This window comes from Polyodon spathula, chromosome 22, assembly GCF_017654505.1.
Source record: "Polyodon spathula isolate WHYD16114869_AA chromosome 22, ASM1765450v1, whole genome shotgun sequence".
In the NCBI taxonomy this organism is placed as follows: Eukaryota; Metazoa; Chordata; class Actinopteri; order Acipenseriformes; family Polyodontidae; genus Polyodon; species Polyodon spathula.
The window spans coordinates 28165355-28179275 of record NC_054555.1 but is presented as its reverse complement, the minus strand read 5'-3'; the positions used below and the strand labels follow the sequence as shown (position 1 = coordinate 28179275).

At 48.5% G+C, this 13921-nt stretch overlaps 1 protein-coding gene across 2 annotated transcripts; it reads right to left on the bottom strand.

The window, feature by feature from the left end:
- Window positions 1-4986: 4986 nt before the first annotated feature.
- LOC121297181 (RING finger protein 10-like) lies at window positions 4987-13535 on the bottom strand. 2 transcript variants are annotated; one of them, XM_041223289.1, is made up of 17 exons: window positions 12998-13535; window positions 12008-12192; window positions 11512-11714; window positions 11104-11194; window positions 10657-10841; window positions 10093-10229; window positions 9685-9845; window positions 9187-9330; window positions 8715-8961; window positions 8472-8605; window positions 7888-8005; window positions 7389-7490; window positions 6842-6991; window positions 6463-6560; window positions 6203-6260; window positions 5548-5748; window positions 4987-5271 (listed from the first exon to the last, which is right to left on the bottom strand). In XM_041223289.1, the coding sequence occupies exons 1-17, from the start codon at window positions 13140-13142 to the stop codon at window positions 5195-5197; spliced, it is 2436 nt and encodes an 811-aa protein (XP_041079223.1). In that variant the 5' UTR covers window positions 13143-13535; the 3' UTR covers window positions 4987-5194. The 2 variants fall into 2 exon arrangements, with proteins under 2 accessions (XP_041079223.1, XP_041079224.1); XM_041223290.1 differs by having other exon boundaries at window positions 4987-5268.
- Window positions 13536-13921: the final 386 nt, after the last annotated feature.

The window sequence follows — 13921 nt, the reverse complement described above, 5'->3', positions numbered from 1 at the left end:
TGCACTCTCTGCTGGAGCCCTCCTGCCCTGATTCGAGGCCCTTCTTTGTTTGCTGTGATGGAATCCATCATCACCCCCAGGGCTGATTCTACCCGATCCTCTCACCCCTTGCTAAAGGTAAAGGTGCTCTCACTTTGCAGTTTGCCGTGTTTCGCTGCCTCATGCCTTACCACACTTTTACCACAGCTTTATCGTGGCATTCTGCTGTAAACACAGACTTGCTTATTCTGCTCTGAGACTTTGCACTGGAGAGAGGGAGAGATGGGGAGAAAGGAGAGCTGGATGGTTGGAGTGAGCTGCAATCAGGTGGAAAGACTGACGCACTTCCAGTCGGGGATGGATGCTATTTATAGAATTTATAGAACCTCAATGACACCTGTCCCCCCCCCCCCCCCCCCCCACCCCCCGCCACCCCAGACCCACCAGCGCTCACCCCTCCTCCCCTGGCCTTGGCGCTCGCATGGCTGCATCTCTGTAATCTCAGATCAGATCTACACTCTGCAGCAGTGAAGCCGGACCCAGCAGAGACTCTGCAACTCAATCGGGCCAGGCCTGAGAGCAGCACATCAAATAAACATGAGGACCAGGTGGGGAGGGAGGCAGGCAGGGAGACAGGGAGGCAGGCAGGGAGACAGGGAGGCAGGCAGGGAAACAGTGAGGCAGACAAGCAGGGAAGCAGACAGGCAGGGAGGCAGGCAGGCAGTGAGACAGGCATGCAGGGAGACAGGCATGCAAGGAGACAGTCAGGGAGGCAGGCAGGCAGACAGGCAGGGAGACAGGCATGCAAAGAGACAGTTAGGGAGGCAGACAGGCAGGGAGACAGGGAGACAGACAGGCAGGCAGACAGACAGGCAGGCAGGCAGGGAGGCAGACAGACAGGGATGGAGGGAGGTGTATAGATAGACAGGCAGGCTGGGAGGCCAGATAATCACCTGCTTCAGAATTGAGCACTTTGGCACCCTTCAGTTGAGGTACAGTACAGTTCAGTGCACTAGTGATAATGTTTCTGAAACACTGGAAAGGTTTCAGTTTTACAGCACAGTTCAGTGCACTAATGTTTCTGAAACACTGGAAAGGTTTCAGTTTTCTGACACCAAGTGTTCAACAAAGTATTAGTGAAAAGAAAACACTTCAAAAGACAGAGAGAGAGGGGAGTGGGAGAGAAGCCCATTCTACCAATGGCAGCCTCATCCCATTGCAGCTGCCTGTTGCATGTGCTAGCTTACATAAACATTGCATTGCCACTGTGGTGCCTCTGCCAGGCTGCTTTGCCACTTGGCATCATTTGTGAAGGGAGGCATCACTCACAAGCAGCTGCTTCCCATGCAGCACAGGGGCACGCTGTAAAGCAGGACTGCAGCAGCTCATCTAACAGGAGACGAGGGCGGATATTATTCTCTGTACAAAAGGAACAAGGGCAATTACCCTCTTGCATGCAGGATCTTGTTGTAATTTGGGAATTAAATTGCAGTGTGATACTGCAGACACCCACTCTCCTCTGAAGAGCTCCCACGCTGCTCTGGGAACTCAACGCTGTGAAAGTGGCTCATGTGCTCTCTCTCAGTCCAGCTTCAGGGAGACTTGCACCACGGCCCGGACACAGTTTGCACAAACTGTTAATGTCACAAGCTGCAAGAAGCTCTTGCAATCGCCTTGAGTGCTGAACCCTCAGCTAGAAGGCAAAACCTGAAAGAGAATGAAATCCCTCACTCGGGTTCTGAAGCAGCCAGCAGCAGAAACGACATTTAAATCTTATTTCTAGAAAGTCAGTTTTTTTTTTGGCTTGTTCCTGCCCCACTCCTCCCTGCACGATTCACACAGGAGCTATATTTGTCAGATCGCTGAGTAAGCTGAGCCCTGACTCCACAGTGCACCCTGCAGGCAGGCAGAGGGGAGGGCACCTGCCTGGATCTGTGGCTTAACTGCTTCAGCTCCCTGCAATGAAATCACTTCAATAAATTGGAGGTGATCTGTGCGAACCTTTGGCATAAGCAGTCAAACGAGGATGTGTTGGTTTTTTTGTTTTCTTCCACTTTCTCAGGATCTGGGCAGCAGCAGCCTCCTTCCTTCACAGTCTCCTGACTGAAACAAATCGCTTTTCAAACCTTGCAGGGGGCTGACACAGCGCAGTGATGGATCTTCATTGCTGCTGGGGTTTAACTTCTCCAGACTCTGTAGCTTCGAAACTCCCCGTCCTTTTCATCTTTCTCTCTCTCCCTCTCTCTAAACCTCTTTTTCTCTCTCATGGCGGAGAGGGAGCTGTCACATGTCACGGGAGCTTTGTCACTCTTCATCGCTCGGCTCTGTGCTCATTTCCATGACAAACCCCTCCGCCTGCCTGCTTTGCAATCTGGAGCTCCAGCTTTGTAAAGGAGTCACAATCCTACATTGTGCGCCCCAGGAAAAAAAAAAAAAAAGCCTGCTTTAAAAATACACTGAGCCAACGCTTAAGCAGGGAGACTTTTCCCTTTGATCCTCAAGTCTCTTATCCAATGGACCAGGACCCAGCTTTATGACAGATTTACACACTTAATAACGCCACATTCAAATGCTAATTTCTACATGTGCACCTGACCCGGTATTGCAGCGAGAAACTGCTATGCAACAGGACTCTTATTAAACAGTAATATTTGGGACACAGGAACCTCTCGTGGACCGCATGGCAATATCACACCCACAATGCACGTCGTGTGATTATACTGCGCACGCTAGCAGTACAGCAATACTGCAGCTACGCTGGAGCGCACGGCTTTTTAATGACACGCTGAAGACACGCGTTAAAGCGCAATGCAATTCAACAGGCATTACCAAGAATCTTCACTCTGATGAGGAGCATGAAAATATGTGCCGCACTGCCACCTAGTGGACATCTGCTGCATCTACTATCAGCATTAATGCACATCCAGCCCCACCTACTTACTGTGGCGCTCTGCCCAGGCAATGGCAATCAACTCAGTGTGTACCCGCCTTTTAAATTAGACAAAGCAATCACGAGCAGCGAAAACGCTTCTCCACCAATCATTCTGTGTTCCAGTTTGCATTTCTTACACTTAATTGGTATTAATTACTGAGCCACTCAACCCACTGCCTTCCACGCTGCAGTCAAGCACTCAAACCACTGAGCTGGTGTTGCCTCCTGCCCGGTGTAATGCTGTTTTCTTGATCCGGTATAACAGACAGCACATGCTGCCAGGCTGTCAGAGTGAAGGTGAGTTCTGGGTAGCAATAACTTTAGACTTTCAAAAGGGACACTGTTTTTCTTTGCTCCGGTAGGCAACATGTTTTGAACTGTGATGCATCCATGCGCACTGTGGCTAATCAGGATACTTTTGAAAACCTGAAATGGGGTCAACTGCTATGCAGTAGGAGTCTTATTTTTATCCCTGCGTTGAAGTGTAATGAACACATGGCCTGTTATGGTTAATGCAGCTGTGCCAGGCACTCAGATCATTGAACTCCAAAGCCATGTTGATAAATGCATGGTCTGGACAATATTGCATTTGTCTCTCTTACTCTCACTTAGTTGTAACCTCATACTGACAAGAGTTTAACACGCTGAACAAGTCAGTGCTTTAACTGGTGCATCTTGACACTTGCAGGAAAACACTTTCTTTACTTTCAAACTAATACGGTTCATGCCAGACCCAGATTTATCAAAATATCGAACATGGGTTTTCATCATAATCCAGTTGTATAGGACAAAACCAGCTTTCAGTGCATGAAGGTGGGTAGGGATTCATTCCCTGCTCCTTCAGTAACAGTCCTAATAACACCACCACCAAAAAAATAACAATCAATAAAGTATCACAGCAAGGCTTTGATTATGTATATTGTTTTATTCCATCAAACTGTTGGCTTAAACTTTCTCAAGTGACAAAATTAAACTTTTTTTTTTTTTTTGTCTAACTCAAAATAAAAGATGGGGGGAAACAAAAACCCCACAAATTAAGCTGCAGAAAACGTTAAATGACGGCTGCAACCCAGAACAGGCAGGTTTGCAAATAGTGATTCAAGCTTGAAGAATGGAGACTCCGTTGTGTGCTGGGGCCGGGTCTTGCTATACCTCCACTGGGTCTCAGAGAATACCAGGGATTACACTTAAACACACACACAGGGGAAGCCAAAACTGCCACGGATCATCCCTCACACGTTTTAGTTTAAACCTCAGTAGTGAGTTAATATTTGAACCACAAGCTATAAATACCTAGGGAGGTGCCCAAGCACCTGCCTGCAGACATAATGTGTAAAGTGTACACTGCTCACATATAGTGCTCTCAAAAGCACAGGGCTTTCCATTCCTGTCAATGCTAAACATCTCCACATGGTCCAAAGCACCATGCTTACTCCAGGCTTTGCAGTAAGCCAACTCCACAAGGTAGAACATGCTTAATACAGAGTTTCCTCCCCAGCAGAAACAGCTGGCATGGCAGGATCTGCTCTTAACAGCTGCTAATTTACAAACATGTGACAATAGTTAATGCCAGAGCCTTGCTCCCTTCCATAGCGTAATGTCACCTCCAGACTGACAGAGCTGGTTCACAGAACTTCACTGAAACAATACTGCTTGAATTGAAGAGGATTCAAATCTGAGCAATGCACAGGCTGGTCAGCAGGGAAACAGGAGCAGTGGAGGGGGGGGGGGGGGATTGGGGTACAGAACAGACAGACAGCTCCTGCTCCCCCCCCCCCAGGTTTGGGTTGACCTGATTCTCTGTGAACCTAGCACAGCCTGGCACCCCTGGGGGCAGCTTGTACCAGGGTGTCCACAGCAGAGTGCATTCCTGCAAGCAGCGGTGGGATGGAACAGCTGTGGAGACAATACTAACAGCTGACTGACTGTCCTTCACCGCAACACTGTCCACTCCCCATCATTAAAACAAATTAATAAACTAAAATCACTTCACAGCAAAAACAAAAAAAAAAAAAAAAAAAAAAAAAAAAAAACAAACAACTAGTCTGAATGCAAAAATTAAATAAAATCTGATATTTTTATGCAATTATTTTATATAATTGTAGAGGGTATTCTACAGAGGCACTCCTCTTCCCAGTGTGTGTGTGCTTCTGTGCTGGAGATGCCAATGGCAGATGTAAATGAAGAGATTTGAAAGGGTTGACCCGGGGGTGGCTGGCTGGCTAATTTTAACTTGTTTGGCTTGTTCTGGGCAGGCAGAAGCTTGCCAGGTCGGCTCAAGTCCTATTTCGTGTGAACCATCGAAGTGCTGAACAGCAGCTTCTGTTTCTTCTTTTTCTTCTTACCCACTTTCTCCTCTGCTGAGAAAAAAAGACAATGGCAATGATTGAAACAGGACTATTCCCTGGAAACTGCAGGCTGTATGGTCTGACTGTGAGGTACTTACTTACGCACTAGGTGTACAGTAACCAGTATCTCTTACAGACACAAGCCATGTTCAGCAAAGTTACAATGAGTCAATGTACACATCACTTGCGTTTACATGAAGTTAACTCAAGCACTGTGACCCGTTATATGCCTCCCAGTACCGCTCCATGCTTCCCAGTATAGTGCCCCAGTCCCTCCCCTCACGGTACCTGCACTGTGCCCCAGTGCCAATCCCTGCCTCCCAGCGCTTGGAGACGGTTCTGGCAGTGGACTCGGGCCCTTGTCCAGCTGCAGCAGCGCCACCTCGAAGGCCTGGCTGAAGGAGTTCTGGAAGCTGGGAACTGGGACCCGGTCTGACCCATCACTCTCCCCATCGCTGTCAGGAGCAGGGGGAGCCAGGGACAGGTCAGCTGACGGAGAGAAGACAGGCAAATGATTGAGGAGGCTGCTCATTAAACAGAAAAAAACAGCAAGACACCAAACCCTGAACCAGGCTGACTGGGAATATTAGAAAAACGTCTGTTTTTACAGACCCCGATTAGCACTAATCTTGGGCCACTTCAGGATTCTGAATATAAATGATGGCTCGTCTCTTGCTACTAATAGCCTATATTAATGGGGTCTAACTTGACAGGGCATATGTTCAACATCTATTTGCACTTTTCTAGTGACAGTAACTGTTGGGTAGCTGTGTAGCGGTCGATGGCAAATCCTGTTCCAAGGGCACTTCTTATTCTTGGTTGTTTTGTAAACTGATCCTGGATTAGTGGTCTAATCCGCCAAGTCCAGAGACAGACCTGCAGAAAAGCAGACCGAAAACACAAACCGGACATTCCAGCTCACGCCAGTCAGGTCCTTCCTCACCTTTCTTTGGGGTCACCCTGGGCCAGCCATCCGCCTTCGCCTTCCCATCACGCAGCATCTAGCGAGACACACAAGCACATAGTCACCAGGATTTCCTTGCTCATTTCACATTTTAAACTCTGTCTCCTTTGTTGTAGAGGGATGTGAACTAGTTTGTTTACCCCTCAGATAGTTCCATGCATCTCCTGAAAGAGGCAGCAGGATCACCCATTCCTGCAGCAAGGGAACTACCCACTTCCCTTGCACCCTTGCAAACTCACCTGAGCAAAGGAGAGGCAGCGAGAGTCATCCTCCAGGCTCCCCACACAAGGAGGGGGGCTCGGGCCCCCCAGGCAGGGGAACACCAGGCTCACTGTGTCTGCAGGACCAGAGATCAATCAGCAAGCAGCTTCCATACATTGCGTAAAATCCAACAAACATTTACCCTACAAAACAGGTGCTAGAAACTTCACAACATCATATACATTTGTATTTATTTTTTCCCCCAGATACTCACACATTGGTGTCCCTCCTAATAATTCATGAAAAAGGTTATTTTGCTAAAGAGACAAGTAATTAATATAAAACTTGTTTATAACAAACTTCTGAGCTGTTAAGAAACACACGCTCAATCTGAGCCACACAAGTTACTGTGATTACCAGAGGAAGGGCTGGAACTGAGTGCTGAGTGAGAGGACAGCAGGGACTCCGACTGGAGGGAGAGGCCCAGAGGGACGGCAGTATCTGCAGGCGGGGAGCCGAAAGCAGGGAAGTGCTGCAGGTTCTCCAAGCCGATGTGCACCTCGGGGTCTGACACACAAGAGGGAGTCAGAGAGAAAGCAAGCAGCACAGGAGGTCAACCAATCAGATATAAAAACAGCTCTGCAGCATCCGAGTTAAAAAGCATCGAGCGTAAAGGTGTCAGTAAATATGTGCACGAATTTGAAAGCGCAGGGAGATTTCTACAAAAGAAACGTGCTAACGACTGACCAGACAGACACTGCTCCAGCCGCTGCACAGTCCTCATCTAACCCTCCTTCACAGACCATTAACAGCAACCAATAAACTAGACTCCGCTCTGACCCCCATGTCTAGTTTCACCAAGCCGAATTAGGTCTGTTCTTTAGGTAAGGTGATCTAACATTAGACCTGTCCAGGTCTGTGAATCTAGATGTAATCTTGGCAGTGTCTGGGCTCCAGCACTCACATCTCCCCTGTTTCTGGTTCTCCTCCATCTCAATCCTCCTCTCCCTGCGTCTCTCTTCCCGCGCTTTCTTCTGACGGAAGTGTCTCCTCTTCTCAAGGTCATCTAGGGGAAAAAAAAAAAGAAAGAAAATGAAACTGTTAAAAGATCAACTACATAGAATGATGACCAGTAGATGTTTCCCAAGCAGGCTGTATGTAAGAGTACATTTATAATAGAGTCTGAAATTATGGATGTTGTACTGTACTTTTAAACAGCATTTGCTCCTCTGCCTGCATTGAGAAAGTTTTACTAAATTACAGAGACCTGGAAAATCCCAGGAGAGGAAAAAGGACAATTTCTGAAATGGCACATAATGCTACTTGAGATCCAATTCCTTCACGGTAAAGGACAGGAAGTCTTCGGATCAGCACACAACGACGAGACAGCGCTCTCTGAGAATGGAACAAGACTCAGGCACGAGTTCAGACTCCAGCCTATTGGAGCAGTGTGGCTAACTCACCTGCAAAGGCGTCAAGTGTCTCCTTGGACAGCAGGGGGGGCTGCAGAGCCAGCTCACAGATGCTGAACTCACAGGTGAGAGGCAGGTGGGAGAGGTAGCGGTGCCGGCGACGTACCTCCTGTGGAGGGGGGAGAGAGAGAGAAACAAATCCATTAATCCAACCACACACAGGTTAAGGCAGGAAGAAATGCTGATGTCATGCAATGTAATACGGGCATGAAGTTATACAAGACAAATACCTGGTGCTCCCTGTGAAGAAATGAAGAATCCACAATCTTAACGTGGGTTTATGCCTTTGCATGCATCATGGTATCTTAAACTTTAAAACCACCAACTAGTAGCCATGCAGATATTTCCTGTTAAAAGCAGTACTTTAAAACACTGAACCTGACCAGGTCACGTGTAACTTGCCGAGCGCAGGAAGCAGTTTCAATAGGAGAAGGATGTGTGTGTGTCCAGATGTTAAAACCACCTCTCAGCCATGGACATATCTGATTGCACTGCATGTAGCAGTAGCTGGTAATTAAGGGTGTGCTTAAAAACGGTCTGAACCACGAAAAGCGAAAGTTTAACGCTTGCCTCACCTCGTTCACGGAGTGCCCCTCGATTTCCACCACGGTGGCACTGATTTTCTCGGGGCTCCCCTCCAGGCTGCCGTACTCGCGCATTAGGCAGCGCACATTAATGGGGTGCAGGAACATCTGCTGACCATCCTCCGCTGCAAACAAGCACACGCAGGGTCAGTGAGCAGCAGCCAACACCAACAGACCACCCCTTCGTTTCCACTGGACTTTCTACCCTGAAGCTGCAGATGCATCCCCACCTACCCTGGTAGAAGTAGTAGTACGGTCCGTTCCCAGTGGGCTTTAGGGCGGTCTCGCGCTGGCCAGTCTGAGCGTGCTCAGTGGTGACGGTGCTCGGTGCCGGCTCAGACTGAGGCTCGGGGGCCTGGTGCAGCTCAGACTCGGGTTCGAGGGCGGGCTCGCTCTCTGGGGAGCAGTCAGTGGCCCCCTCCTCCAGCAGGTCGGGGTCAATGACCTCATCGTCGAAGGCAGAGGAGTACTGCACCGCAGGCTGATTGAGAGGAGAGAGAGAAGTTAGCCAGGGACATGCAGCTCAGCCAACAGCAGTTAGGACTTGTACACTGTTCTTTGTTTTACAACGGGTCCAAAACACTCGATGTCACAGAGTATGATGTTACACATGACAGCTTCAATTCAAACTGCCCATCAAACCACCAGTAATGAAATAATGTTCCCCCAATTTTTCCAGTGTGGGGTGGGTGAAGGAGCTCTGTACCTTGCTGTTTGGGATTGCATTGGTCCACACCTCAGAGGTCACTTCAGCCAAGGGAGGGTCACTCACGGTCAGTGCTTCTAGTTTGGCCTCAGTGGCGGTCATCTCCTTCTCTGGGCAGGACTTCAGCAAAGCTTCCTCGCGCTCCTAAAACAAACACACAGCCGTCCGGCCATCACACCTTGAAGAGCCTGGTAACTCTGAATCTGGCTACTCGGACAGGTCAAGACAGAGTACATATACATAGAACCACACTAACACTACAGAGCAGCCCTATCATTAAACACATTTTATTTGATATATTGCACAAGTCAGAATTCTAAAGTAAAACTATATGAAACCAAGTCAAGTCAACAGATGTCTGTCTACTTCACTGTCAATTAGTTTAAAAAATAATTAAACTGGACGAGTTTGCTCTGTCACGCAGCGCTGCTGTACGTATCACTGCCCTTTATGCAGCCCAGCAAAGGGAGGCAGCAGCAGCATGGATCAGGACCTCACCTTGAGCTTCTGCAGGGCAGCCTCGATGAAGCAGGCCTCTGGGGTGTGCTCCTCTTCCAGGTACTGCCTCTGCAGAGAGGCCCTCTCCTCCCACACGACCTGCTGCAGCACCTGGGAGGGTGAGGCCAGCAGCAGCTTCGAGTACTGGCTGTGCAAGTCATCTGGGACAGGAGACACACATTTACAGGGGCCTGCTCTCCATACACACACACACTGGGGCAGCACTGCCCTGACACGCAAGGCAGGCCTTCATAAAGTAAAAACAGAAAGTTCATTGACTTGCACTGCTGTTTCTCTTAATTCAATAGAAATGAGAGATCTTCACAATACTTTTTAAAGTATTAGTCTTTTAAAGCCACATGGCAGGTCTTGCCCCTCACCGCCCTCCGCCCCCCGCCCCCCGCTTACCTCCAAGGCGAATAGGCTCCTCCACCTTCATCCACCTGGGGCTGGGCAGAGCCACCAGCATCCCCTTCTCACGTCGCATCAGCTGCATGGTGATGGTGTCTCCAACCAGGTACTGCCGGGTTTCCATCGCCACCACACTGAGGAGACAGGCAGGCTCAAACAGGGCAGAGGAGCGCCATTAACTCCAGCACTACCAACTGTCATTAACAGCAGCCAAAGAGAGCTGTTCTAGATTTAATGACGACAAAGACATGAGGAGCCAAAATGTTTGTCTACGTGATTTATAATCCACTCCCAGGATTGTTTGAAATTGAAGGAATTTAAAAAACACTTGTTTTGTCCTCTCCTGTAGAAGATCATATTTAGATGGTACACTGTATGGATTACCTGCCAGTCTTCACAATTTCACAGAATCCTGATAGCTTACAGTAAATCCCCACATTCCTCTAGAGTACTGGGATCTTGATTCCCAATTGCTCTCTCCTAATATATAATTGAATATGGGTAGATCAGCTAACAACCCCAACCCCCCCCCCCCGCAAGGCAGGATGGCTCAACACTGACCTCTTGAGGTCGCTGGTGTGGACTGCCTCATAGCATATAGGACACTTGGTCCAGGTCTTCTCGCCAAGGGCCAGGTAGTGCAGGATGCAGGCCCAGCAGAAGATGTGTCCGCAGCAGGTGATCTTGGCAGCGACGGGAGGGTACAGGCAAATGGGGCAGGAGGGAACCTCGTGGCTGTAGATGCGCTGCCAAATCACAGGGGATCAAATCGTCTCAGCAGATTAGGTACCAAAGTGTGTAATCAGTGTTGGAGCACTTACTGACCAGCTGTACTGAAAGCGAACCTGACTGTCTACATTGACCACGCTGTTGATTACGTCTATACAAGTCTCTATATAAGGACACTTTGGATCTTCCTTGTGGTTTGACTCTAGTTGTATGTTTGCTACCTGCTGGACTTCAGACGATGATGTGTTCCTGAATGTATTTGCATCCTGAGATACTCACCACCTGCTGTACGGAGTCCCAGCTGACCAGGGTGTCTGGGTCAGCGAAGTGAGCAGTGTAGTCCTGGTCCTCAGACACCACGAACTGGCAGCTAGAGAGGGCAGAGGAGAAGGGGGGGAAGAGATACGGGAGGGCTTTAAAAGACACTGAGCACAGCAAGACCTTCACTATAAAATACCAAGAAAAAACAGAAAAGGAAAATGAGCAGTACAAGATGTTGACTACTGGAATCGTGGTTTGTTTAAACTGTTAAAAAGCTCTTTCAAGTCAGAGTAGTGACTTGCTTTACATAAAAGGATAGGGTCTTAAATCCTATTTTAAACACATTGTGTGTATATCTGATGACAGTCCTCATTAGGTTAGGGAGAGAATGTGAGGTTATTACTAGAGGCTACACTCGTTACTCACTTTGCCTGGAGGAAGAGCTCCTTGTTGAAGGGCTTTGCTTTGTGCCCCCACTTGTTGCGCCGGCCCCAGCCCCCATGCCCGTCAGAGACGGGACCGCCCTGCCCACGCGGCTCGAAGGTGAAGTTCAGCAGGTGGTTCAGGCTGATCTTCTTGGGACCAGAGAACTGGGCCGGGCTGAACTCGGCCCGCTGAGCCTCTGCTACCTGGAAAGAGAGAGAACAACAGCTGCACTCATATTTGGTTCACGCGGCCGGCTCAGCCTGTGATAACAGACCTGTTATGCCTTTCTGTAAGGCCATACTGCACAGCCTAAAGCTAACCTACATTTGACCTTTGGCAACAGTTTAGGAAAATGATAACACTTGTAAAAAAAAGTCAACTATTGCTGACAACCCTAAACAAAACAAAATACATGTAAATATATAACATTTGCTAAAGCTGCTTTGTTTAAATACACACTAATCTTTATAAGGTGAAGACTCTTTTCTGCCCTTACCTCCTCTCGGCGCCCCCCTCCATACAGCCGGCTGCCCCCTCCTCTCTGGGGGGGTCTCTTGTCGAAGGCCTTGCTTTTCTGTGGGGTGGGGCGGCGAGCCTGCCCCGAGAAGCTCTCTGTTTTAGGGTAGGAGGGTTCGCGTTTGCGGGTGTGGCGCTGCTTTGAACCATTACTATTCTTTCCATCTGTGAGCAGAAAGAGAAGGAGCGACTTTTAGAGGCTTAGCATGGCTCAGGACAGGCAGGCAACCAAGGAGAAGGCGTACCAACTAAAGGGGATACAGCACTACAGTTACAGTTTCTGTGCATTTAAAGACAAAATTGAATGAAATCCAAGTGTTAGTTGTTTTTATAAAAAGCTGAACCATTAAAGTAAACAGAAAAAAACACCACTAGCGTTTAGTCGACTTTAGTTAAACAAGCTTTTAAAACACGTGGTCTTTAACTTATACACACAGAACTAAGTAAATAGGGGAGTGAGAACTACTGACAGATTGATCTTCAATACAGGTGGTCTTCATAGCACTCAAATATGAACATGGTATGCAGGTAGTTTACATGTCCACGCATCCAGGGGCATCGACACAAATTCCCAAAACCTTAAATGTCTTTAGAATCACAATAGACCGCTTTTGAAGTGTCTGTATTGACGTGGGACACGTTTGGAGAGCACATATACTTATTTTTAAACCTTCAAACAAACGCTGTATACCAATGAACTGTGCCCTGTCTTCGAATTATAACACTGTACTATAAACACACTAGAGATCCGTGATCTGTATAGCCTGCTTCGGTCACACATGCCCCACCCCCACCCCATCGGCTGAAGAGACAAGCTCGACATACCCTACTAATACAACACTTGTGAATGTAAACAAACTGGACAAGCCAGAGGCCCTGGGGTGCGCAGTGAGCCTCGGACTCGAGTTTGCGGGTGCCCACAGAACCCCCTCCCGTAGGCGGGTGGTCGGTGTACTGGTATGGTAGGCACCTGTTTTGGGTTTAGAGTCCCCGGTGGCTGGCCCAGCAGACCCGGAGCGGGGCGGCACTTTGCTGGTGCTGTTGGCGTTTTTCTCCATGGCGTTGCGGTTGTTGTTGTTGAGTTCCTGGGAGACACAGGCCGAGTTCTCCAGCATCAACAGAGGCGACCAGGGGAGGGGAGAGCGGGAGGCTGCGAGTGCGGGGGATCAGGCGGCAAGGGCCCAAGCTCATGGTGTTCACACACAGAGGCTCCATCACGGCGACATCATGCTGACAGCAAAACGAGGAAAAAAAACAAATATCGGGCTGCTGAGGAAGACAGCGACGCAGCGCCGAAGTACTGGGAGGGAAAAAAAAAAAAAGCTACAGAGGGAATCGCGACCCCTGAAGGCAGAGTTTCTCCGGCAGCAGGGAGAGACCGAGTCCCGAGAGTGAGGTAGCGGATCTCCTGGGGAAGGAGAACGGGAGAAACAGAAAGCTGAAGCGTAGAAACGAGCAATAATAACAATGGCGACGAGTCGCCCGCTAAGAACCAGAAGCACCCGGATGGGGCCGGTATTTATAGCTTTCCATGAAAATGGTGGCTGATGGGATATGTAGTTTGTTTTTCCCTCCGTTCCGAACAACTCGGCAGGCTGGGAGTTGTAGTTTTTAAAAATAGAAATCATAGGCTGTACGCAGTCCTGTTATGTTGCGCAGTAAAAAAAAAAAAAAAAAGATCAAATAACGTGCAGCATTCAGTGAGCATTACAACCAGCAGATACTATTATTACAAAAAATCTTCAAGCGCACTTTCAGTTAAACGCAAGCACAGCTAACAAAAAAACCCTACCTAGCAACCGATAGCAGTTTAAGTTAAATCTTATTTTCTGCTTGTTTTAGACTGTGTGGTTATTATCCAGGCCACTAGGGGGCGATGAGTGTCTAGAACAAA